The sequence below is a fragment of the Arvicanthis niloticus genome, chromosome 3, assembly GCF_011762505.2.
Source record: "Arvicanthis niloticus isolate mArvNil1 chromosome 3, mArvNil1.pat.X, whole genome shotgun sequence".
Classification (NCBI taxonomy): domain Eukaryota; kingdom Metazoa; phylum Chordata; class Mammalia; order Rodentia; family Muridae; genus Arvicanthis; species Arvicanthis niloticus.
The window spans coordinates 22,368,158-22,395,744 of record NC_047660.1 but is presented as its reverse complement, the minus strand read 5'-3'; the positions used below and the strand labels follow the sequence as shown (position 1 = coordinate 22,395,744).

Genomic DNA, 27,587 nt, shown 5'->3' with positions numbered 1-27,587 from the left:
CCTTTTGGTTGCACAATATATAGTTAGACAGCTTTAGCTCCAAGCTATAAAAAAGTTTTATACCTTTAAATTTCTTAAATCCTGCTAGTTCCTCTCTAGAATCTGATCACTCTTTGAAGTATATTATATACACACATTTAAAGAGTCAATGAAACCTGCTGTCTGGTAAGTACAATATATGGTTTTGATAATTTATTTTTAAATAGGAAAATAGTTGAACATTGTCCATATTCCTAGATATTTGGAAATATACACACTGAAGTCTTCTTTAAATTCAACCAAAGTTTTCTTAGAAGTAATTAAAAATATTAGTTATAGTTCAGTGATTATTTTTGCCCAGTAGTTCCAAATATGTGCACACTAGATATTTTCTCTGCCTTTCATCTTGGTAACATGTTAGACCAACTTAACCTTTCACTGTTGGGTTTCAGAATCTTGATTCGTTGCCTGAATTTCATTGACTGTGTTTATTAACATTTCCTTCTTGGGAGTTCTGCCCAAACATCTTATAATTTAGTCTTGATTGCTAGCAATTCTACCTATTTTGTCATTTCCCCCTAAGATCAAATAAATCTTTATTTCTTCCTCTTTTTTGTCATTTCTGCACCTAGATTTCAAACTTAAAAGTTCCCCAGCTTTACCCTCAGCAATCCTAGATAGTGCAATATCAGGATTCACTTTTCCTTTCAGAAGATTTGAGCTCAATGATACTTTGTCTTTTCTATAATTTAACCTACCGCCACCACCACCACCACCACCATCACCAAATCTAGCTTTCTATAAGGATTTAAGAAATAACCTTGAGAAATCGTTTACCTGACTATCACCATTTACCTTCCACATGCAACTGACTTGAGGCTTACAGAGTCCTCTGCTCCCATTATGCCTGGGATTGATATTTTTTATTGGTATGTATATATTTTATGACACCTAGAGTGTTTTAGTTACCATAATTAGGAAACATATGTGCTGCAGGAAACGGGCAAATAAGTATTCCAGGATGGAGAAGAGCTGATTTATACATGCACAAATATCATACAATGGTTTAAAAGTTAATCATTTAAAATAATGTTTTGACCTGTTTAACTATTGTGATTGTAGTTTTATAGGTAAAAAATAGGAAGCAAAGGAATATTTGAATATTTGTAGAAATAGTCAAAATAATAGCTAATGAAAAGCCATATAGTGATTGAATCAAAGAACTAGTTAGATCATGAGAACCATGCATGTTAACATCTAGTGACTAAAATCTTATACAGTTATTCAAAGAAATTATATACCATTAAGAGCACATATTTATTGAGCAAAACTGGCTTGGAGCTCAAGGCCCCAGAGATAAGAGGCATCTGAGAAGCCTGTGTCTGCCTATAGTAGAAGATCCACAAGAGTCACTTCCTTTGCTAACACCTAGCATTCAGCAGCCTTAAGTATAATAATATAAAACAATATAAAACCCTTGTGGGTGAATTAATGCAACTGTGTTAAATGCAATATTCTACAGCTGCCAATTCCTTTGCTTCTTATCCTTTACCTATAAAACTACAACCGCAATATTTAAACAATAGCTCTCCAAGAAAGGTTGTGAAGAATTAGAGTCCACAAGCTATTTCCAAATGAAGGCTTAAGTAGTATCATTTAACTTTGATTGGTGGACGATAAAGCTTGTGCTTCATGGCAAGCGGCGGCCATATAAATTAATGTATTAATATTTAACAAAGAAATGGGAGATGAGCTATCAGAAGGCCTGCATCCTGACATTAGTATTCCAGGCTATAAGTGGAGGAATTGTTCTAAGCTTCTATAATACTACTGTCATTTGTATGACATAGAACGTGTGTAAGTGATAGTCTGACATTCAATTCTGTTTTTACAAGAATATTTTTACAATGAAATCTACACATATCATACTAATAAGTCTTCACATAGTTCCTTGACCTGCATTCCATAACAATGATGACATCCTTAGACAAGCACTTTCAAGGTCAACGTGAGTGGTCATTCCCCTGACAGTTCCCAGATCATCTAAGCCAGACATGACACGATGCACAGACCCATTATTAGGAAAGCTCTCCATTTTCTGGACTCACCTCTACTGTGTATGTCATACATAACTAGGGCAACATAAAAGAACCTGATTAAGAACCAGGCTTTTTTGGTGTATGCTTGGTGCCGAACAGTGCTCTGTCATCTACCTATAGGTATCACCTTAATGGATTTGCTCTATAGACTCAGTGTTTTTAAGGAGGCAGAGAACAGTTACAGCTCACAAGAGGTGAACAGAAATGAAATGAAAAGTCTGTTAACAGTGCTGAATCAAGCAAATAAGCCATAGACATTCAATAATGGATGCTCTTGCATTTTTCTGTAAACCAAACTCATCCAAGTTTGCTGATGTAAATTCTCCTTGTGTCAGAGATGACTGTCTTGTTTTGTGTTCTTGGGCATCTAGTACCCGATGCCTCATATATTAAAATCGACAAGACATTTAAAAGAAGAACAAAGGTAAGATGTGAGTGGTGTACAGCAGAACTCACCTAGCATGTACAAGGACCTGGGTATGAGTCTAGTCCAGACAACAAGTGTTAATTAATGAAAGTAAAACTGAATAAAAATTACTTGTCAAGTAAAACTTATTGAGTTCATCTTTCACAGTAGGAAATGAACACAACATCATTTCTAGCCATTAGGCAGACGAGTGTTTAGTTTCATTAGATAGGTTAGTCTAGTAAAGAAATAGTTGATAATTAAGTGCTTAGTCCAGTTAAATATATTCACATTATATGCAGTTTACTCACAACACTGAGTGCAGAGGAGTAACATGATAGTTTCCAAGTAAATGGTGATTAAGGGTACAAAATTATAACTGACCAAAACTTAACACTAATATAGTTGACTTTCCATCATTTTTTCCTAATGTAACTTCCATTTGCAAGTTTCCTCCAACACAAATCTTTGTTTCCATAGCAAAATCATCATCCCTTCTCTCTCTCTCTCTCTCTCTCTCTCTCTCTCTCTCTCTCTCTCTCTCTCCCTCCTCTCCCTCCCCCCCTTTATCTCCCCCTGCTCCTCCCCCTCTCCCTCTCTCCCTTCTCCCTCCCTCCTTAATCTGCCACTAGAAAAATCCAACTATCCAGCTGATGACATAGATAAGGGACACAAATACTTCCATCCTTAAGGCATATTGTGAGGCATCTCACCCCATGTTCCAGTACTCTAAACAAATTGCTACAGATCTATTTTAGGTACATTTAAAAATACTTCATAATGAAGGACAGACTCACAAGGACCTTCAGAGTCTGAGATAAAAATCAGTCATGATTCCAGGGATATTACAATCCCAACTTTGAAAGAGCTGTCTGCTCTGGAAAGGAAAAAATACTCAGTTATACAGCAAGGCATTCTTTCCTAGCCCCTGCTTCTTCTACATTTGGCTCCATGTTCAATTTCTCCCATCAGATGCCTGGAAGTGCTACGAGAACCCTATCTACCACTGAAAAGTTTAGACTGAAGTCTTCTCAACCCTGTTTCCCCTTGACTCTAATTCTGCCTCATTTGCTCCCAATACCTGTTTTGAGTTGTGCTGACAAACTCCTGAGGATCAAAAAGACAGCAAATACCTATGAAGTCACTGCACTAAAAAAACAATCCAATTTTGGAGACGAGCTGACAAATTTCACAAGCTGACAGCTGCCAACATGTAAACTCTGTGTTCAGAAGTGGACACACATGCTGCAGGAAGTCCCCACATTTTCCACTGCAAAAGTCAAAACTAGAAAGTGCATTTAAAAATTGAGTTCTGCTATTTCTCCTCCAAAACCTCAGGCCCCACCAAAGTATTAGCAAGGATCTTTCTAGAATGATCATTATCACTTTGGGGGTAACAAAACAGTAGAGTATTAACTTCCCTAGCAAGGCACTACCCCAAGACATCCTAGTGTGGTTCTCTTAATCTTTATTGATTATAATACCTGACCTCTCCTCTGTTGGTTAGTCCTGATATAACAAAGAAACTCGCCTTTCTCTAAATTCCAAACCCAGAATGCAAAAAAGAAAAAAAAATCCAAGTTGACTGGCTGCATCATTTCCCAATTTGCTCTCACAGATATTATTTAATTTTTGGTGCAGTTTATTCATTCTAAATTCCTAAGTATATTAGTAACATAGCATAATATTCCCTAATACCAGACTGTCATAAATCAATTCTTAATATTTCATTTGCCTGCATTCAGAGTTCTGGATATTATAACAAATAACCCTGAAGAACAAAGTACCTTCCAGTAGGTAGGAAGGCTGGAAAGTAGTATTTTCATTTATTAAGTTAATTGTATCTGGTAAATCTGAAGCACCATCCAACAGTTTCTGCTAAATACTTATATTCTGAGTCCTTATAAAAGTGATACGTCAGCAGGTGGCTGTTACAACTGACTTCTCTTTTGATTCCCCTCAATTTTATCAGTTTAGAAAAAGATCAGTCAACCCAGAAGCAGTAGGTGCTACAGGTTCTACTGAAGGCCTTCACTGTACATCAGCTTTGGCTTTTTTCTGATGGTCTATTTTTACCCTGCTAGTGTTTGCAAATTTATAAAAGCACAATTATTTGGTTTTAGTGTGCACAGAATTATTTATGTGCAAATATAAGCATGTATCCGAATTATCTGATTATACACACACACACACACACACACACACACATATAAAACTGCATGTATATGTATAGGTATTCAAGGTATATAATATAAAATATACACAAAGAACAAATATATTTATATATGTAGATCTGTAATTACACCATCATATGCAAATACATATGTATGTGAAATCTGCATTGGTTTGTGCATTTATCATTCATATATATACATATATATGTATGTATGTATGTGTATATGTGTGTGTGTGTATATATATATATATATATATATATATATATATTTTTTTTTTTTTTTTTTCCCCCAATTCAAAGCTTTTGGTTGATTTGTCTATTTCTGTCCACTCAAGTTTCTGTTCCTTATCCAAATTTGTCAACATATTTAATGAATCAAATGATCGATTCCCCCATGGTTGTCTCCTTATTTGCCCTCAAAGTTAAAGATTCCCCCCACTAGGAAGAATTCTCCATCTTTTCCAAAATAAATGCTGGTAAGTAGGCTGTTCTGATGATGAGGGCTAGCTGCTCACTCCAAGACTCTTTTCTCCCCCTGTCCACATCGAGTACAACAGAGACAAACCACAAACAAGTTGACAGAACTTACAGGCTAGGAACACTGCCTCATTAATATGACTAATAGTATGTCCTATCTTTGTGTCTGGTAGAAAATGGACCCTGACTAACATTTTTCTATTATGTATGTACACTGGGAAAGAATCTCCAAAGCTTATACAATCTAAGACTGAATTCTTCAGGTAGAAATACAGCTACAATAAGAATCATATGCAGTGGTCCACGTTAAACACCTCAACAAACCTTGGTCATAAACACTGGTCTCTGCTGTCCTGCTAGTTTCAAAAGCAACCCTTACCACCATCTCATCTATTGATTGATTGACTGACTGATACAAATTTCAAAGCAATTCAAGCACTTTAAAAGTGTTCCTACAGGAACCTACTGCAACTCACGCTATGCGTCTTCTAGAGAACAGCTATTTATTTGTTTACTTTTTAGTTATTGCATCCTATCCTTTGCCTTCAGAAAGGAGGAAATATAATCTTTATTTTTTTAAGGATCAATCAAAATAAGTTACCTCTAGTATTGCACCTAAAGGCTGTATTTTAAACAGCAGCCCAAGGATTAGTAACCTTTTACTTATGTGCTTGGGGTACCAAGAAATGGTGATTTTAATTGCATACAATTACCCACCTCCTTCTGGCCAATCACATACATTCTCATCCCATCACTGTTTCTCGCGTGTGGGCATTCTCAGGAGATCATGCTTATTGAGCAATGCAACAGCTGAGGATTTTCTACTCCTAACAGACTCTATCCCATGCCATGTCCACTCGACTGAATGTATGGTCTACTTTCCAAAAAAATTGTTTTCTGTTTATACTGTTATCTTTTCCAAAGAGTCTAACCATTATATTCTATGTAAACTGAATATAGTTAGATTCCTGACCTTCTTTGCCTAAAGTAGTTTAAATGTGAACTGCAAAGAAAGTCATGTGTGTTGCCATTTGGCTCTTTCCCTCAGTAGCACAAGTTCAAAATTCTGCAGAGGTTTATGGTTCCATATATTTCAACATAGGACTGAACTTCCCTCTCAGTGAGAAACACTGGCAAAGCCAGGATGGTGTGGTGCTGAAGCAGATTGCATCTGGAGAAAAGAAAAGCAGCCTGGGAGAAATCTACAAGACCGGGGCTCCTGTGAAGGACCTACAGTCTTCTCATTTCTGTTTTTATGGTAGTTGAGAATGGATTCCATCTGTTCTCACAAAGGAAGTAGAGTCTGACAATTCCTGTCAGAGGAGACAGACACAGAGACTTTCCACCTGCAGACACTGTATCATAAAAACTCAGGTTTAGATGTCAAGGCAGGATAAGTGAACCCTGGTTGAGAACTCGTACATTTCATCTAGATACCACTTAAGACTTAAGAGCCCCCTTCTAAACTTTTTAAACAATCAAAACTGAGACACCTTTCATGACAATAATTAAAAAGAAATACCCTAGAAAATTCTTGTACTAAGGTTCTGATTGGACAGGGACCACAGGCTGTATATTAACTCCCCAAATCCCCTTCCATAGGGTAGTTCTGAACCAGAAACCACAGCCCTGTGGCGAGGCTCTCAGAGATGACTTCCAATTCAGACTGGATCCCTCTGACAGCTGCTCCCCCACTATACGAAAGATGTAGCATCTTTGCAGACATCATTTAAATGCCAATTTTCATGCCTCCTCTTCCAAGTTATGGCACTTAGAACATCAATATTTTAAGCAGTTCAAGTATTTTTTAACTTCTAAATGAGTCATTCACTTTCTTAGCAGAGAAGAGGTAAAATAAAATGTCAATGACTAAAAAAATTTTTTTTTTTTTAAAATGAGAGACTACTGCTTCAAAGACAGAGATAAGCACAGAGCTCCTGATCCACTGGTAATTGCCTTGAAACTTGGAATACAATGCTAGTCAGGACAATGGAGCTTCAGTCGCTCTGCAGGAACTCAAAGGCTGCTGGAGAAAGTGGCACAGTCTTCTCCCTGTAGCACTTAAAGGGCCAGGTAGGGTGGTAATTTCTTCACAACTCTCAAAGAGATTTAAGGAATCATGTGTGACATTCAGGAATTTACATGCATCTACTAAACAATTTCAGATACAAGGGGGTGGAGGAAAGGCATCTCCAGACTACTTTGATCACTGTACTTTGCTGTAACAGGACCAGATCTTAAGCAAGGAACAATTTCCCCAGAAATCACAGGCATGACGCCAAGTCTTCCATGGTTCCTTTACAAAAGAGGTCTTATGATTTTGCTACCACCACCCTAGAAGTCACAGGCAGCAGAAAGCCAAGGAGCCAGGGCACACAGCCCCCCCATTCTGTAACAGGACCTGCAGGATGGGTAGAGCCTAACTGTTTTACATTTCAAAATTATTTCATTTAACAGTCACAAGTATCTAGGTTAAACACAAAGGTGGACAACAAAAAGCTACCAAGCGGTGGGAGGGGGAGCCTGAGATAATCTGCCTCTGGACCTGTAACATCGCCACGCTCCACGGTCACTGAATCACAGACAAGTTTACCCTTGTTTGGTTCTCTTTCTCCATCTCTTCATTATCCCCTCTTCTTCACTTATTCCACTTACTTCCCTATGCATTTGATTACCGCCCTTTACCTACCCTTGTGGGTCTCTTTTTAATGACATAATATATCTCATTATGCATTGCACAAATACGCATGGATGGAATCCTGTGTGCAAGCACATGAATTCTTTAACCATGGCTAAGCCACTGAAGAAAATGTCTCCCTCCCTTGTCATCCGTAAACTGACTACAGCACCTCAAGGAGGGGTGAGGTAGAACACCCAACTCTATAGTCTATATAGTTAAATATAAGTCTATATTTAACTATAACAGCCCAAGGCTGAACTATATACATATTTCTCTGGGATTTCAAGGTTTTCTTGTATATGTTTGCTTCAATGTTCCTTTAGTGTGTTTTTAATAAATACATAACAAGGAAGCCATTGCAGAATATAAAACAATAAATAACATACTGTGCAGAGTAAATGGACTCCACCCCTCAGACACTCCATCCATAGACACAGAGTAAAAAGTGGGGGGTCTGCATTTGAATTTGTCAAACGTCTGCAGTTATAGAGAACCAGACAAAATTCAGGGCACAGCTATAGGCCTAAGAATTTGGGTTAAATAGACAGTCTGTAGAATCAGTCTCCCAGTTTTGGAAGTCAACTGACAGCATCAAAGAGCAACATTGGACTCTCTAGCTCCATAAGATCCATGGTCCCGAGTAAGTCTCTGGCCTCTTCCCAAACCATTTACCCAGAATCGTAATGGGGCAGTATGAGACAAGCGGAATGGCACAGGAAATCTGAAAGGGAGCGAAGCATGAAGTCCAAATGGCTAACCTCTTAGCCATAGTACAGCTTGTATGTGAACAAATACCAATAATCCCAATTTCCTCTAAATGAATTCTAAAATTTGTGGTAGTTGAACAGGCTTGAGAATTCAGAACCAAAGAGCCACACAAGAAAAAATATGAGGAAAAGAAAAGGGGGGGGGTCACCTTACCAGCCTTCTTGGGGGGGTCTTCCTGGAGGCATAGATAATGACCATTCTCATACCAATCACTCAAAATCAATACTTGGCCAACATTAGTCTCTACATTATGAATAACAGAATTCCGTAGTCAAAGCAAAAGAATAAAGACTGAAGAGATAGCTCAGTGCTTAAGCGGACTGGCTGTTCTTCTAGGGTCCAGATTCGATTCCCACCACACACATGACAGCTCACAAACCGTCCGCCACTCCAGTACCAAAGGATACAATGTCCTCCTCTAGCCTTTGTGAGGGCCGCATGTATGTGGTGGGCAGCCACACATGCAGGCAAGGTACACAAGCACGTAAATATCAACAGTAGCAAGTGCTTTAGAAAAACGAGAGGTAACTTTCATCTTTTGTTTAAAAATGAGAGAGGCCATGTGTCCCCACATGGATATTCATTTGCAGACCACTTCTATACTATCAAGACTGTTCTTTCATGTCTTTGCAATTTCTGCTTAAACTTTTACCAGTAAGACACAACTCCATATTGAAATTGTGTGCCTGCACTAATGCATGCCAGTAGTATTCTGTGCCATGAAACCCTGGACACATCTACTCAGAGTCCTCTGGAAAATCCTAATAGTGTGTATGAACCAGCACTTTAAATGTATAGGTGGCTAAATCCTTTCAATTGTGGCCTAAGTTGTAGTCACACATTGGCTATTGAGCATGTCTGGGCTCTCAGGGAGTGACTTCATTATCTTCCCAATGTGTCTTTTACAACATCATGATACCAAGACTCTGCTTCACTGATCAACAAACTGATGAAAATCTGAGAGATTAACACACTAAGAAGCAGTCTGAGTTCCACGAGGGACACCAATTCACGGTGCTATTTTTTTCTTTAGACTAAGAAGTCAGAAGAAGTACTTTGTTCAACACCAAAGAAACTAAGCTGGCTTAAGCACTCTCAGTAAGTTAATCAACAGAAAGCATGGTGTCCGCAGACATTTCTAGAAAATAAAATGATAGGAATGATTCCTGAAGGTCTTAAAAAAAATCATTCTGTGATTTTTCTCACTTAGAGTCGTTGTAGCATTTGTTTCTGCATCACATAAAAGTATTACTTTAAGAGAGAACAGAGTTGGTTCTGTCACAGAGCAGCATGTGACCCCGAGGTTACATGACCATTGCTAATGACAGATGCCATCACAATTACAGTGTGATTACAGCAAGAAGATGAAGGGTGTTGTATGAGATTGGTATAAATGATCAAGCAAACAAGCTAGCGCACATGGTATCCCTCATTCATCTTCTATTATGCTTAGTGAGCAGTTATGGTTTACCTCCTCAGGTAAACCATAGATCTACTCCAAGTCAGACTCATGCCTAGCATGTTCCACTTCTGAGACTCAACTCATAAATTAAACTGAAACAAAGCTTAGAAGAGTTAATGGACACAAGACAGAATTGAGACCATTTAACTATTAAATTACTGGGTACTGCCTAGACATAAGACTCAATAAAACTGCAGGCAAGGAGATCAATGGAAATTACTTGTGGAAGTGGGTCTTTGTGTTGGAACTTGCTATCTAAAAGACTCCAGTAAAAGAACAGAGAAGAGACAGGACCATGCAGGCTGAAGCAGTAGGCAGCACCTGTTACATAAACTTGTCACACATTCAAACTTCTTTTCTTCCTATAAACTTTGTGAACTAGGTACTATTATAAGCCCCATTTTACAGAAGAAGAAATTGAGGCTGAAGGATTAATTAGCTTGCTCTGGACATAAATATGGTCTTACCATCTTCTCATTATAAACTTATAGGGTGGTAACATGGCACAATTTTCAGAAAACTGAAAATACGTATGTATAGATATATTACATACATATAGCCACATTTAAGTGAAGCAAAATATTATTGATATGTAATTCTCTCTCTCTCTCTCTCTCTCTGTCTCTCTCTCTCTCTCTCTCTCTCTCTCTGTGTGTGTGTGTGTGTGTGTGTGTGTGTAAGCCAAATCTGGTCACAATCTCCACTTATCTACTTATAAGATAGGAATGTAGAAACCAAGTGGCCACTGTGGAAAATAAAATTCATAGAATAAAATTCAAAAAGTTAAAATTATTTGATGCAAACAGAGACATGAGTCCTTTGTGTCTGTGTTATGACTGATAAGATAATAGACATTAAGGATTTGATAACAATGTCTCTAAAAACCAAATTCATTTGCAAAAAAATTTATGGCAAAAGATTGATAATGTTCTTACTAATGGAAGCATCTTCATTTTTAACAGATACAATATTGCTTGTGTATGTGAGGAGGTTATATGAGAGAAAGTATTATCCATACATCCAGGTCTCTAAACTGTGCCATAAACAAAGGCATGGTTCATAGCAAACATTCAACTTAAGGTATCAGCTCCATCTTTAGCAAATACAAAAGCATCATAATAATGCATTATAAGTGACCAAGCATCCATCCTTTACGTAAAATTGACAACAAAACTTGACTTGACCCATCATCCTGGAGACTTGTCTTGCCACTTTTGTCATGGCTGACTTGGCCAATGGAGGCTTGTGATTAAAACCCATTGTTTGATTAAGTCCATTCAATTAAAAAAATGATTTTAAGTTTTTAAAAGAGACTAATAAAAATGACTGATATGCTCTCTAAAATTTAAAAAACACCAATATGGCAGTTTTTACTGGACATGGGCTTTGAGTGAATGAACGTCCCCCGTCATTATCTTCATAGGTTCTTTTAAATGTATTGTGAAGAAGATTGGGCACAGCAAGATAGCTCAGCAGGTAACGTCAAGCCGCCAAACCCTGGGGACACATGTTTGATTACCAGAGCCACATACATCATAGAAGGAGACAACTGCCTTCCACAAGTTGTCTTCTAAATTTCACACATGAGCAATGGCGCATGTGTGTGGGCGCATGCACACACGTGCACACACAAAAGGAAAGGAGAGAGAGAGAGAGAGAGAGAGAGAGACAGACACAGCGAGACAGAGAAGAATTTTTCTGAAAGAAAATGGAAATAATGTATTTAAAGAAAACCATAATAAAAAAATACCAGGCAGAAAGAGTGGATCCAAAGCAGAGCACATTCACTGCGGACCACATGCCATGCCCTGACCTCTGTCAGTAAATCTGCATTTAATGGGCCAAACTAAAAATTTTTTATGTCATCTGCTTTCACTATTTCCTATACATCAATATAATACTGAAAAATATTATTCAATCAATGTGATTATTAGTTACAATAATTGTAAAAAAAAATTTAGCTATAAAGACAGACAGTTTGCATTCCTGATAAGATTTCAACTGAGAAGACATGGGCATGTCCCCCTCCATTGTGTGCCCACTGTTGGTTTTCTGATCTTGGACACACAGCTATCTTGTCAATCTTGTTTGTAGATGGAGATGACATCACTTTGAAGCACTTGGTTCATAAGCACTATTCAAGGTTAAGATTGTCATTGTGGAGAGACTTCGTCTCTGCTCAATTCCTCCGTCTAACAGTAACACAAGCTGTTTTGTTGTTGCTCAGTGTGTGGATGCTCTAACTTTTTCTACCTTAAAACTTTTCCTCTTCTAGTAAAAGCGATTATTACTTAGGTTTGGGGAAGAATATATTCTAAACTATTAACAATTTTTATTTCAAGACAATATGAACTCACCTTTTCTTTTCTTCTTGATAGGTTTAAAAGTGTGGTTACACTTCTCTTAAAGTAAGAAAAGATGCTAACAGACTAAGAAATGCTGAGTATGGTCTGAGGCTAGACCATGTGCACAGGCAGTCAACTGAATCTCCAAGGCCAACTGGGAAGAGCTCTCTTCTCTGGATACTTCTTCCAGAAGCAGAAGGATCATGAAGAGAAAGCCAGCCTTGATCTGAGGCTTGACCATCTAGGGAAAAGCCTATCTGCCTGCAAGTGGCTGTGGCTTTAACAAAATGCTCTCCCTCGGAACTATCTGAAGCATTCCTGCTCAGACTTTCTTTGAGCCAGTGACTCACATCAGTTCTCTCACATAGCTGTACATCCTCAGCCCATAGGTTTATTTTGTTTTTAATTTTTAAAAACACTTAATTTTGATTAAGGACATAAAATGCACCCTGTGGATCATATTTCCGTGCACTGAACACATAGTAACCTTAACCGTATTCACAATATTGGAAATTAGTTCACTGAAATTCTATTCATCTTGCAAAAATGATCATCTACCCACTAAACAACTGTTCTTCATTTTTCACACCTTCTAGAAACCCCCAAAGTGTCATTTATCTTGACTGTCTTTTGCTTTTTAATTATCTGTGCATTTATATCTGAATATTTCTTAGGGATAGGACTTTGCCAGATCTCACTTTGATGAGCCAACCTGCTCTGATCATTATGTGGAAATGTCACCATTTTGAATCTGATACAATCACCACTGTATTTCAGTTCTGTCTGTCATTTCACTTTATCCCAATGGAATTGTTTGTGGATTTTTGTTGTTGCTTTTTTCTTTCTTCCTTTTAGAGACACTGCATCGTTTTTCAGTGTTTCTAGTGTATCCTCATTACTGTCTTACTGTGTCACTTTTCTCTTCACCACGAGCAACTTCCTAAGAAAAAGCAGCTTGTGAGAAGGAAGGGATTCCTTTGGATCACAGAGTTTGAGAGGGGAGATTCCATTAAGGCAGCAAAGATGTGGCAGAGATGGCACCAATGAATTTGTGACAATGAGAGCATGTGGCTTGGACTCCTCAAATCTCAGTGGGCCAAGAAACAGCACAAAGTCAAGGAGAGAGAATTTTCCTTTATATTCAGCCTGGGACTCCACCAGAGAGTGCTCACGTAAAGGGGGTCTTTTCCCCTTCCGTTTTACCTTTCTGGAAACTCCCTCAGAGTTTCCACTGTGTGTCTCTAAGTAATTTCCAATCCTGTGACAATGACAGTGATGAATAACTGTCATACTAACTGCTATCTGATTGTTAAACTGTGTGTGTGTATAGTTGTTGGCATTACAAGATACACTTTTGTTTATCACACATGGACTTCCAATGGTGTACACCTTGGCACACTGGAAGAAACCTACATTGAATACACTGTATTTAATTCTCCTGGTCTCTCTTGTCATTCAGCTCGTCTTACAGATGCCAGAGCACCTCATCATTGGGCACATTTAAAGAGGTCAAATGTAAAACTTTTTAAAAAATTTTAATTGTACATACATTGTAGGCTAGAGTTATGAACACAGTGCCCGCAGGTCCAGATGAGGGCTCCACATTCCCTGGAACTGGAGTTACTGGTGGTTACAAGCTCACATAAAAGGTGCGTGGAACTCTGGACTTCTGGAAGAACAGTATATGCTCTTAACTACTACTGGGCTCACAAGATTTGGCAGCGTTTCTTTTTAATTTACCTAACTTTACCATTGCAGGTGTACATTTCCTCCTCTGGATCCAAAATTTCTTTTTTTGAAACTCTATGTCTACGTGTATGTCTGGATGCAGGTTCAAAGACATGAGTGCTGCAGTGGCCAAGGGTCCAAAAAGGGGCATCAGATCACAGGGCTCTGACACTCATCACCTTCCTGTCCCCACTTCCCCCTGCTGAGATTACAGGCCTGCACCTCCCTGCTCACCCTTTGCCTGCTTGTAAGACTCTCGCTTATTTGTTGGGAATAATTGGGGGTGTTTGCTGTGATTTCCACTTCTTGGAGTTCTTTTAACTTTTCAAAATTGGGGGGTTTGTTATTTCCACTGTATTTGAACAGTGTTCTGGGGCTTTTTGTTCGTTTCTGCCAATTCCCTGAAAGACCAGCAGAACCTTTGTTAGTTATTAGCTATCTATCTCGTATTAGTTCTTGACTGAGGCTGTATTCTGTTTTCAAGCTTTAGCCCTCCCTGGGCTTCATTTCAGATCATTTCTTTGGCTACATGTTTGTAGTCAATATTCTCTCTCTTCTGCAGTTTGCTGTGTTTAAAAAACTCAGATTTTTTTTTTTACTTCCAGAAATTTAAATTATTTTTGTAGTTTTGGTTTTTAAAAATATCTACACTTTCCTTCAATACCTTGAGCATACTTATGAGATGATACAAATATTTTAAGGTCACTGCTGTCAGTTTAAGATATGTCTTCATTAATGTTTGCATTTGGTGTGCGTATCTGTGTTTCCTACTTCTCTCTCTGAGTACCGGTTTTGGCCAGATGGCAGACATTGTTGTTTTCGGTTTATTTAGTGATCCAGTTTAGTGACTTCCTCTGGGTTGGTTTTGGTTCTGGAACAGAGCTGAGCTCCATACAGACCAGTGCGACCCTTTCAGTGGCTGATTCCAGACTGAGCAGAGCAGACAGAAGTCTGAAGCCTCTAGGACTAGATAGCTCACAACCCAGCATCATGCTGGGAGTCTCTCTGGGCTCTCCCAGGACCCGTGTTTGAATTTTGGTTTGTATAGACATGTGTACTCCAAGCATCACTTGGCTTCTGTCCCTCTAGATGGTAGATTTGCACTTTGCTTCTTTGGCAGAAAGCTAATCACCCAGCTAAAAGCTTTGATCCCCTCTGTGAAGGTCTCCAGTACCCTCTGTAACAAGGTCATCTCCTCTTACATTGTTGCCAGCTGTCACAGCCTCTCCAAGTTCCATTTTCTGTTTACCATGGAGGCATTGCAGGCCTTGTTGGGTAATTTCACCATGCTTTGTAGCTGTAATGCTACCTCCAGGTCACAGGGAGGTAACCTCTGGTTTTGCTCTTGTCCTGAGGGTCACTGGGTCCTGTACAAAAGGTGAAAATCGGGACGTCTGTTTGGTTTGGTTTTCCAGCTGTTTGTGTTGCGCAGTCGATCCCCACAATTAACCCTACCTGACCAGAAGTAAAATTCTTCCATGGGTTAAGTAGAATATTTTGGTGAGGCATTTCATAAATCATATCAGCATGCAAATGGCAGCTCAAGAAAACATACCTAGACAGAGAGAAATACATGCTTCATGGTATAAATATGCGTACTCCCGTGGCAAGGATGAGAAAACTGGACCACAGTCTGGCACAAGCTCAAAACTAACCCAGAAGGTTAATTTGCTTCTACTCCGAATCCTGGAATTCCTCAAAGCATCTGATTTCTTTTAAGAAATATCTCTTTTTATATAACACACTGACCCTATAAAAATGCAAATGTCTCTCAGAAAAGATCACATGTTCCGTTCTCCTCATTTACTGAGTCTGCAGTGACAGCTGGTCATCTGTGGGAACCTTAAACCACTGCAGCATAATGGGAGGGTGGGGGATCAGGATGGTGGGCCACCAAAAAAAAAAAAAAAAAAATACAGCTGAAGGAGAAAGACTCTAGCTAAAGGGAAGGCAGAAGGACAGAATTACCAACTTACTCTGGTGCCCAGAGCGGGCCCTGAGGGAGAGGAGCTGTGTTCCAGTTAGAGTTCCCTTGGGTACTATCTGTAATTACTATCATAGCTCATTGATTTTCAATTCTTTCTATTAATACATTTATTGCCCATTCTGACATTATTAAATTCAGACCAACTCTGCATCTTTAGTAGATGATGTCTCTTCCCTAAAAACATGAATTCTGTGAGCGTAGAATATTTTCCTATGCTTAAAAGAAGTAAAGACTTCACACATTAGCATGATCACAGTGTCTGTAGGCTCTGCTTTGAGGCCATGTTCCTAACATGTCGAGATTTCACCATAGATCAAAAGATCTCCACTGAGGGTCATCAGAGAATATGAAATGATAAGTAAATTCATATCTCTAAGATAATTCCACCAATTTCCTAGCAATGCCAGCCCTTGTTCCACAGTGGGAGGGGAAATAATGAGGCCCTGGGAAAGGGCAACATCTGTGGCATCTTTAATAAACGCCTCCTCCTTACTTCTGACAAAATCATTAAAGGAACTGTATCTAACTAAGCCTCCACACACAGACGTACACTAAAGATTTAATGTAAAATTAAACAAAGACATTAACCAAGGGGAAAAGTGAGCCTTGTTGGATCTTTTTTCTCCCTAACATTGCTGAATCGTGATGCAGTTGCCTGCCCTAAGTAAGCATTCCATAACATATCTCCAGGTTCAGCTCCAGTCCTTGCATCTGTCTATATTTCTTTACAAAGTGTAAGATTTGAAGTCTCTTTCCAACCGGCACCAGTGTCCAAATCCTCTCCCTCGTGGAGCGTGGCAAACAGGCTCGAGCTGACAATAAACAGTGTCTGAATGAATCACTGTTTCTCCAGCGCTGCCTACTCACGAGTTCCTGAGCTGAGATGATGAGAAATAATGAGTACCATAAAGCAAGAGGTCTCCTCCATTAAGGCTGCTTCACAGAGCTCATCAGGTCTCTGTAATACAGAAATACCTTCAGCCCTGGGCGATGAGTGTCCTGCAGAATGTTCTGGAAAAGTTCCCGCAAGCTCTCTCAAAGGAAATCAGCAGACTCTGTTGTCCTCCCAACTCCCCATGACTGTGTCAGAATATGAGAACCTCTACTCTGGGTAAACCGACAGGTGCAGGCCTGTAATCCTAGCTATCCTGAAGGCTGAAAAGTCAAGACCTACCTAAGCTATACAGTCAGTTCCAGGCTATTTTGAACAACTTAGTGTGACCTTGTCTCAAAAAAGTAAAGTTAAAAGAGATCTAGGTACCTGGGGGACCCCTTGCTTAGAATGAGCAATACTTTAGGGTGAAGAATAGGAAGGAGGGGCCTGTAATTTGAGATTTACCTTCAATGTATTTGTTAAATCACAGAATAACGAAGATGCTAAAATCTCTCCTAAAAATAAAACTGTAGCAACTATACTGGAGCCAATAAGGTTTTTTGTTTTCTTCAACAGGGAGTGTGTTTACTAACTCTGTAACATAGGTAGGCAAGCTACCGTGCAGCTACTTCCCAGCTAAGGACAACTGGGCTGAGGGAGAGTTAGCATGATTGACACAACTGGTACCTGATGCAATAGGCATTTGAACTCTCACAGGACTCATTTGAGTTTCCACAGGCAAGTAACTTCATTTGGAGTATGACGGTTGACGGTTACATCTACCATTGGAATTGCTCTCTCTCTCTCACCCCTTGACCTTCTAGATCATACGATATAGAGGAATCCCCCGCAACACCCCCACTGCACAGATGAGGACACAGAAGTCCAAAGATGAGAAGAAACTGCTTGATGTCACTCAAGCCGGTAAACTGCGGGGCCAGGAATAAAGTCATATTTTATGTCTTTGAGGGAGCCCCCTTTTCTATATTCAGCCTCCTCTCTAGTATGATAGTTCTAGAACTCTCTTTCTGCTGTCCCCCTTTGCTTAATAACACGTTACAACATCCAAAGGCTGGCAGCATTTGGGAAGCTCTTATAACAGCGGGGTATATGCACCAGAGGTCACGGACAAAGTTATTCCCTCCTTCCTTGCTGTGCCCCTGAAGTGTATCATAAGAGCACATTCCTTTGCTGCAGGCTGCTCACCAGCATGTCCTAGCTCAGGACGAGCTCGAAGGAAAGTGAAGTAACAGGACAGTGTACTGATCTTCAACATCACTGAAAGTATGAGCCTTGGAACTCGGCAACAGAGGGAGCTAGTGCCTAAATGTGGCTATTCCTATTCAGTTCTCATGGCTACAAGACAAGGACCTCTGTCACCAACGAGAATGTGATTGTTCACTATGTGTAATTCCGTGTTTATGTTCACAGTTACCAGATGAGGTAGACAAATCGAGCTGACAACAAGCTGATCACAGTTACATACATACCAGGATGGGTAGAATAGATAAGCAATGGGTAAATCACATATATTCTGAGCATGTGGCGTGTCCTGGGAAGCAGTAAGAGTACAAAGAAGAAATTGAAGAAATATCCTCTGCTCTCTAAGAGCTTGCATTCCAACCCAAGAAATGTAATCAAAATCCACACATACACGCTTTCTTAAGTGAATGGCAGACAGAGCTTCCCAGGAAATATTTAGCCATGGCCAAATTTGTTATTTATTTGATATTCTGTCATCTGAGGTCAGGGGATAAGGGAAACCTTGTGTAATGGTGAGAGCTGTCGACCACCAGAGAAACTACAAGTAAAACACGAAGACACCAAGGTGAGCCAGATGTGAGCTCAGGTGATTATTCAGCCAGCTACCCATTCTGTCAATCATGTCCAGTCTCCCTCATTCCAGTTCTCCTCCACATCTTCCTTCAAGACCTTGAAATGTACCTAGCAAGTCTTGACTTCCTGGGAGAAATTGGGACAGGCAGAGAGAGAGCAGTGGACAACAGATGGAAACCTGAAGGACTAGTTACCACATGCAGGGCAGAAGATAGTCTGCTATGGTATATGAAACAGAAAGTGTATGTAAATTCTTCAATATGTTGCATAGAAAAACAAAACAAAACAAAAACTCTCTTTCATTCTCAAAAAGACTTAAGGTTGATGTGTGTATCTTAAAGGCAGTGTCGTGAGACATGGCCGTTACAGACTGGATGAAGGTCCAGGCTTCTTTATCCTCTGCTGCCACATTACTGTTTGTTCCCTGTAACTAACACAGGTCACCATTTTCAAGACCCCATAACTCCATTCCCCACGAGCCTTTACTTAAATATCTCTAACATTTACATTACATAACATAATTATGACAAATTAAACTTCAACTTTTTACATGGAAAAAGTGTTAGAGAAAACCTACAGTATACGGCCTATGCACTGCTTGTTCCATGATTTCTGGTGACAAGTCTAGTAAAGTGGTCTAAATTCAAAATCACTAAAATTTTAGATTTTATCTATTTTTAAGGAGGATTTTAGAGAATACAAATTATTATATTCTCTAAAGAGTTGAAATTATAATCATGTCAATAAACACTACAGGCAGTTTCTCTTAAAGCTTTTCTACAGAAGAAGAAGAAAACAAGATTCTACCAATAGTAGAGCTAAGACGTACAAAACTGAAATAAAAACAAAGTTTTTATTTCCTTCCACCATGTACAAGTTAATTACTGTCAGAGTACCAACATCTATGCCACTCATAAGAAACAAAGTTGATTGGACTGAATGGGAGTTAATTAATATTTAGGAGCCCACAATTTTTTCCTGTCCATATTTAAGAACAAACAGTACTTTCTGCAAATCATGTAATGTACAATCGCTATTCACTATAACACTCTGTGAATATTGGTCTTTATTTCCTGAAAATCATACAAACATCACTTTGAAACTGAAAAAAATGATTAAAAAGTAGAAAGAAGTTGCTACATATTGCTACAGCATACAGGGCTTGGGTGGTGGTGGTGGGGCTGTGATCTCTGGGACCCTATCAGTAAGAAAAGGCCCTCTTTCCTGTATTGTGATGCAGAGACATGAATTGAGACTATAGAACACTGAAGAACTATACAAGTCCTTCCTGTTGCTAGGTTAAGTATTCAAAGTTGGAGCCAACTGCATTGTTTGGAGGATGGGGAAGGTTAGCCTGATGAGCATGGCTGGAAACTACAGAGGAAGACATGACTTTTCCATAAAGCTTATCTGTGAAGTGGTAACACTGGTCCTATGTGTCCTTTCCTTTCATGTTACCCTCTACCCTCTGAGCACTGAGCGGCGGTCCTTATTCCAGCCCAGAGCTCAAGGGTTGTTAGTGATGAACACTCTCTACACATTTCATTTCACTGTTAGAAAAAAACAGTGCCACACACACAGATGAAGTGACCTCCTTGGCCACTGTAGAGATCTGAATCGAGCACAGGCTTGAAGCTTAGTGGAGTGGCTTGTGGGACTTACTGAAAGGACCAAAGGACTCTACAGGTCCATAACCTCAGCAGCCATTACAAAGATGATGACACACTAAGACGTTAGGCCTAAGGGAGCTCCCAGATGGACATAACCACACTGATTTATTTGTTTATTTATTCATTTTTGAGATGTTATTAACATTTAAAATTCTTTACAGAAATTTCTTTAAAAAATTACTATTGTTTAGTTTTGATTTCTTTTCATAAGACATACATTAGTAAGGCAGAAATGATGAATTTACTAATGTCCTCTGTCATCTTTTTGTGCTGCCTAAGAGGTAGCAATGTCATAAGGCATGTGGCCAGTGTGTACCCAGAGGTATAGTGATTCCTCCTTTAAATGCCATGGTCAGATACTACCATAATCAGTTATACTGGCTTTAAGGTTTTCATTAGAGAAATTTATTATTAAGTGTTATTAATAATAAATTACCAATGTGGTTGCATATAAAATCTGTGTTCCTATATGCTCCATTTTCTGTATCTATAAATTAATTCATGAGTTTAGCTATGCATTGCTAAATAGTATTTTCCTTTGCTTTTGGGTACTTTTTACATTAAGTGTCCCAATTTTATCAACCATCTAGAACTGGTTCAATTTTTAAAACAGGGAGGAGCACTAGGTACAAACACAACCAAGAAACCCGTGTACCAACAGTAACAATGCCATGCCTAGTCTCTGTCTTGTCTTTACTTAGAACGTCACATTGAGGAGTTACGCTCCCATCTTACGTTAAATACTTTCTCTTTACTCTGGATTCCATAGCGTTTTATGCAACAATTTCCCTTCAGCCATAAGGGTCTTATAAGATCACCATGAAATCCTATGTTTTGAACACTATCCACTGTGGGTGAGAATCAACCACAAGCTCAGTTGATTCCTTAGGCGGGGGACAAAGGAGACACGGAGGCTGTGGAAGTGAATGGAGCCGTCATGAGAAGGAGGGGCATCTGGGGAGGTTTCTGCTTACCCCTTGTTCAGATTCCAAAAGCTCTGTTTTGACTCTGACTGCCGGCATCCCATCAAGCATAAGCATTCTGTTCTCAAGGGTGTTGAGACTCTGAGAATAGAAGAAAGAGTGAGATTCAGTGCTGAAGCGCCAGAAGAGGCCATCACTGGGAATCTTCCCTCACTGCCAACCCTCAAGTACTGCTGACCTAATTCTTCAAGAAGGGAGCCTAATTAAATGAGAATATCAGCATGACCAATTATCCTCCTATGTGAACTTTCATTTGAAATAATGACTAGGAAGTTGACTAAATCAATGTGACTCTCTGACCCCTGGGTTAGAGGTCAGGCTATAATAAACTGCAGTGTGGAAGCATTACATTAATTTATATGGGGCCGGGAAATTTATCACACCTTCTCAATAGTGGGAGGAAATACAAGGCAAGGCCCTTTGTCTTGTTCTTAGTTCTGCAAGCTGTCTTGTGGACAGAACCATAAATGAAAAGTCAGATTAAAAAAAAAAATCCTATACTATCAAAGCCTGAATAATCTCAAGACAAAGTAATGCAATCCTAGATTTGTTGAAATTTTATATTATGCCAATTCTAAGCAAATGAAAATTTCTACATTTCAACCCCCAAGCAACTATGTTAAAACAACCAACATGAGTTAATTTGAAAGGTAACAGGGTAAATGTCATCAAGAAAGAAGAGTGCTATTCTTACATATGTTTGACATATGTTAACATATGTTATTCTTACGTTTGGCTCAGCTTATTGCCTCTAAAGGAAAGGCACATTGAACCTGTGGCTCAAAAGAGTTCACATGCTGGGGAGAAGATGAAATTCACTTTATGTTTCTCCAGTTCTCTCTGCATTAGGTATGTTCTGATTCAGACATCTACACAGGCAATCAGAACGTCACCCAGAAGGGGCACAAATTAGACTTTTTGTAAAACACATTTCAAATATGCCAACTTCAACTCGACAAGTTGATTCAACTCAGAAGTTGACTGAACCCGAGGTTTCAGAGAAGTCATTGTACTCAGTGGCCTTACAGAGGTGACACGACACTAAAGAGATCTTATTAAGTGGCTGTACATATGCATATGTGTTATATAATACATATTCCCACATGTGTGTATAACTTGTTTCTTATGGGTTAATTTTATCAATTTACTAAAAATGCATTTGATAATTGGTTAGCATGCCAAATCTGTCTGTGTGTTTGTATATATAGTAGATCCTAAATATTTGCCTACAGGGTGGTAAAGGTTAGTCTAATTTCCAGAGTTTGATGGTTTCACTTTTCAGGCAGCTGGTTTTTATGGAAAAGTTTAATAAGAACGCCATTCCAACATATCACAGTCGAAGATTTTATTACCAAAGCTTACCAACAGGGCGCAGTACAGTGAAGGCCTCCATAGTCTCAGTCCTTGACTCTAACTGAGAATACTCTAAGAAGTACAACTTTGAGGGCCTCTCATGGCAAATAATTTCTCTGAGAAAACCAACCAGAAGAAAATGGCAACTGCACTAATTCTCCTTAGTTACAAGGAGCATTCGGATAGATCGCATCTCCTAGAGGATTAAGACACCCTGTCAGTTTTTCGCACAAGTACACAATATTGTCCATGCTTTGACAATATATCACATCCTAACAGATCCAGGCAAAAGCAGCTACAATACTGCTAGATAGCGCCAGTGTGCCCAGTCAACGTCTTGCTAACTTAGAATCCTTTCTTCAAGGCGAGGATGTGATGGGAGGGTATCATTTGTATATGAAGGGGCATTCTCAGACTAAAACTTGTACCTTTTATCTCCAGTTTGCAGCATTAGCAGCTACTCTGGGGGACTTCGAGCTCAGCAGCCCTCTACCACATAAACTGGCTTCCCTCAGCAGCTCTGGGAATCTCCCTTCACAAAAGCCCCCAAGGCTGTTTGCTTGGTAGTCAGTGAAGGATGAGTTTCCTTCCCTTGAGCAGACTTGCCCAGCTGAGACTGAAAAAAGATACCTTATAAGGAAAGGCTGAGCCAAGCTGTAGAGCAAACAGGGGTGAGGATGTGGGGGGGGGGCGGTGGAGGCTGGAAAGGAAGGCTTAATGAACTGTTAGAGTCTGGTTAGGGGCTAATGTCCCTTTTAGTGTCGAGGACCAATTTACAGGTGGTGTACTCTAACCACTGTCCCCACTTGCTGTGATAAACTCAGGACTTTAAAAATTGCAAGCTAGGCAGGGTTTTGAAGTTAAAAACTGGTAAGTCATGAAATCCTAACTGGGTCCATATGGCCAGGGTTCACATGTACATGCACGCACGCGCGTGCGCGCGTGTATGTGTGTGCGTGTGTGTGTGTGTGCGCGCGCGCGCGTGCACAAGCACGCACATGTGTCTGTGTTTTAATGAAGTCCAATTTTCCTTGGGAATAAGCCCACTGCTATGCTTTTCCAGAAGCATGTCCAGCCACAACCATAACAGACAACACAGACAGCAATGTTCACAGCTGGGGAACACAGCCTCCATTGCTAAGCTCTTTCAGTCAGTGCAGTAATTGATAATTAGTGCAGACAACATAGCCGCATTCACAAATGAAGCATATTCATCTCTACACCCAGGATTCTAACCCCGCTTAACAGACTTAGGAGCACTAGGAGCTCCAAGATGTTCAACCACCAGGAAGGCGCTAGGGGAGGTGATACAGCACCCAGTAATCAGACAGTCTGAAGACACTTCTAAAATATCGGTAGATACAATTCAGTAAACAGGATCAGACAGCTAGGATGTCAGATGACTATAGATTTTAAATATACAATGGGTTCTGACAATTTGAAGTTGCTGTCAAACATATCTTGCTACAATCTCAATTAAAACATATTGGCTATGGAATCAATGCTTCCACTGATCCCCAAGGGGTGAACAAAAAGATTATCACCACCAATCTTGTTGTTCTAGAGCTATTTGTATATGTATGTTGGATGAACATTTTGATAGTGTATGTTCCTCAAATTTGTAATTTATACTATATATGAATATGTACTCATACACAGCATGCATGAGTGGATTTTATCAATTAGGCCACAAAATTTATTACTTGGTTATTATACAAATCCATGTGAGGTTAGTGAGAATATCTCTTTGGATATATCTACCTGCCAAGTAAGCCTTCTGCCATGGTACTCCAACAGATGGCAGGTTTCCTGGTCAAATATCATATGAGCACAAGGATGACTAGTCCAAGCACCTCAACATACTCAGAATTGATGGGCAGCAAGGACTGAACTGCCGTGACAGTGACTCGGGTATCCATGGAATGGGGTGACTCCTGGGTCAGCTTCTACAACCTGCTCTCCTACCCTACAGTGCAGGCCTTTTCTGCTCCCTCCTCCTGACTGTGAGTCAACTAGAATAACAAAGGCCTGGACAGTCAGTACCAAACTGTTTAATTTAACTGCACTTCCTAACCAGAAAGTTCCTAATGGTATTTGTTTTGTTCTCTGATGGTACAGGACATATTTGGTTAAATATATGTATCTTCTTCATAATATGTATGGTTATGGGTGAAGAGACCTCAGTTGTAGCCATCTCATGGTGACAGTGACATCAGAGACAGACAAACAATTCAGAATTCACTGCACTAAGTTATTGCTATAACTTTACAGCAGATTCTTACAGGTTTCCCAAGTAAGCATACTAGATGCTCAGAGTATCACCCGGTGGGTATGTTAACCATTAGGAAAAGCAACAGAATCAAATTACAGGGAATTTGAGCTTCTACATAAAAGAACATCTCAGAGGAGGTGACTTCTCATTGTTTCATGTCTACCACACTACCAAACATTAAAGAAAATAACAACATTTGCTTTTTTAACCCCACCATAGATGTGGTGGTTCAACTAATAAGTAGATAACAATTCCGAAACCTGTGCAGAAACTCAAGCGAATCCACTAGGTCCTCCCTCTCCTGGATAAAGCACTCACACACCTTCTGAAATAGAACAGAGCATATGCCTAGGTAACAATTTCAATTGCTATGGAGCACACCACATAGAAGGAATTTTTCCTCACCCTTCTGTTAACAACTGACATGCCTACCATTTGCATATATTCTCTGGACCCTGCTAAGAGCTGGCATTATGATGTTCATTTAATACCCACACCACCATGTAGGGGTTACCTCTATCTAAGGATGACCCTACCTAAGATTGGCACATCCCAGAAGCAAAGGATTAAAAGTTCCTGAGGTCTCACCATTAGTCAGTGGCATCTTGCTGTAAATCGAGTGCCTAACCCCAAGCTTCGCCCTTCTCAATGACACTCTACTCACCCACCCATTCATACTCCCCCCCACTCTTTATCTTCCTTATCAATGCATGCAATCTACTCACAAATGCAAAAACTATGAGCAAGGTATTGAAGTTCCAATGAAAGGAGTTTGGAATTCTCAGTCACCGTTCCTCCCAAGGCTCAGCTGGTTCAGGCAAGTGAAAATCTTTCGGTAACTGGTTGCATCTATATTTTAGGGAATAATAATATTAAGTCAAACCAGCATCTCATTTCAAGGTTATTTCATATTTCTTCATGTTAAATTGAACATATTTTTATCTTACTGAGGTTATGTCTCTACCTATAAATGTCTCCTTCATTTAGCCAGTCAGTCCCATTCTTATTTCAGCATCTAGGAACTCTGTATAACCTCATAGGCAGGTTTTTTTTTTTTTTTTTTTTTTTTTTTATACACTCTTGGTAGCTTGCTCACTATTTTCACAATATGGAATGCGTTTGCGCAGTAGACTAATATCATATTACATATTTTATATGTGGGACATATGCTCACTGCAATATTATTATACTTATAATTGCTTAGATTAAGAATAAGTTTGTTTTTGACTATGCTCCCATATCTTCACTGGTAAAGCAGTTTGTACAGGACATACTAATACCCAACCTACTTGAATGGACACAAAACAAACAATTTAAACTGAAACTTTGCCCTTTTAGCTTCTACCTCAGCTTTCAATATTGCATTGCTTTGCAGTCTGGGGAAGGGTATCATATTAACACACACACACACACACACACACACACACACACAGAGAGAGAGAGAGAGAGAGAGAGAGAGAGAGAGAGAGAGAGAGAGAGAGACAGAGACAGAGACAGAGACAGAGACAGACAGAGAGAGCGCCAGAGAGAGTGCCAAAGCTGGCCTCAAGCTTTAACCTCCCAAATTATAGAGGTGCAAGTATATACAAATATGCCTGGTTTATAATTACATTTCATTTACATAACTGTATCTCCCAGACTGGGCTTCTATGAGAACACTTCATTTAAAACCTCTTGGTGATTTCTATGACCCATGAATACATTACTCTAAAAAACCTGTGTTCAGACTCAAAATCAAAATCCTTCCTCATGAATCTCATACCAAAGCATGTGGAATGATCACCTTCCTAAGGACTAACTCAACTACGTGTTTTCTGTACACGAGATCAGTCAGCAGCCTGCTTTCCTGAAGAGCTATCTCCACAACATGCAGTTTATACAAATATTTAGAAGTGTTTCCTATAAGTAACAGTTGCTAAACCAGCTGTGAAAAACAGAAGCTCTTATTTGAGTTGCAAATGGATGCTTTTTTAAAGGGGCAGCCAATCCAACTTGAACTGGAATCCTAAATTTACTTGTCAAAGGGCCTCAATAATGTCACAGACTGTATAGCACCTTGCAGACCATATATGCAGCACAATGTTGGTCGCAAAGTTTACAGCAGTTAGTGAAACTTTAACCGTCTTTGGCCAAGAACACATACTATGATGCTCAGACATTACAAAACCATCTTACAACACATATCTCAGAATGCAGACCCATCACTAGGACACATATAGCTTAGATATACATTTCATACAACAAAGGCATGCCTTCCTCTTTTTAGTTCATATTCAGAAGTTATTGGTTGAAATGACATCCAAGCCTCCAAGTTGCACTGCCCACTTCAGCCTTAATACAAATCTAACGAGGAAGCCATTTCTATCACCCACATGCTAAAGAACACAAGTAGAGGGTCAGGTTGAGGAGATCTTGTCTTTAAGGCTGTGGTGAAGGCATCCACCCTGCTCTAATCACCTCGTTCTCCTTCTACCTTATTAATAAATCATAGA

At 39.5% G+C, this 27,587-nt stretch overlaps 1 protein-coding gene across 34 annotated transcripts in view; it reads right to left on the bottom strand.

Annotated features, from left to right (window-relative positions):
- Klf12 (KLF transcription factor 12) overlaps positions 1-27,587 on the bottom strand; it is a 401,439-nt gene that overhangs the window by 213,733 nt on the left and 160,119 nt on the right. For 19 of the 34 annotated variants that reach the window (XM_076930650.1, XM_076930654.1, XM_076930651.1 and 16 more), the window contains 2 exons: positions 25,821-25,944; positions 21,462-21,551 (listed from right to left, as the gene is read on the bottom strand). The exons of 4 other annotated variants lie outside the window; for them this stretch is intronic. In XM_076930650.1, the coding sequence (XP_076786765.1) occupies positions 21,462-21,527 (66 nt within the window). In that variant the 5' untranslated portion in view covers positions 21,528-21,551; positions 25,821-25,944. The remainder of the gene's footprint in view (positions 1-21,461; positions 21,552-25,820; positions 25,945-27,587) is intronic. 11 more of the 34 variants (XM_076930666.1, XM_076930633.1, XM_076930637.1 and 8 more) reach the window with 1 other exon arrangement.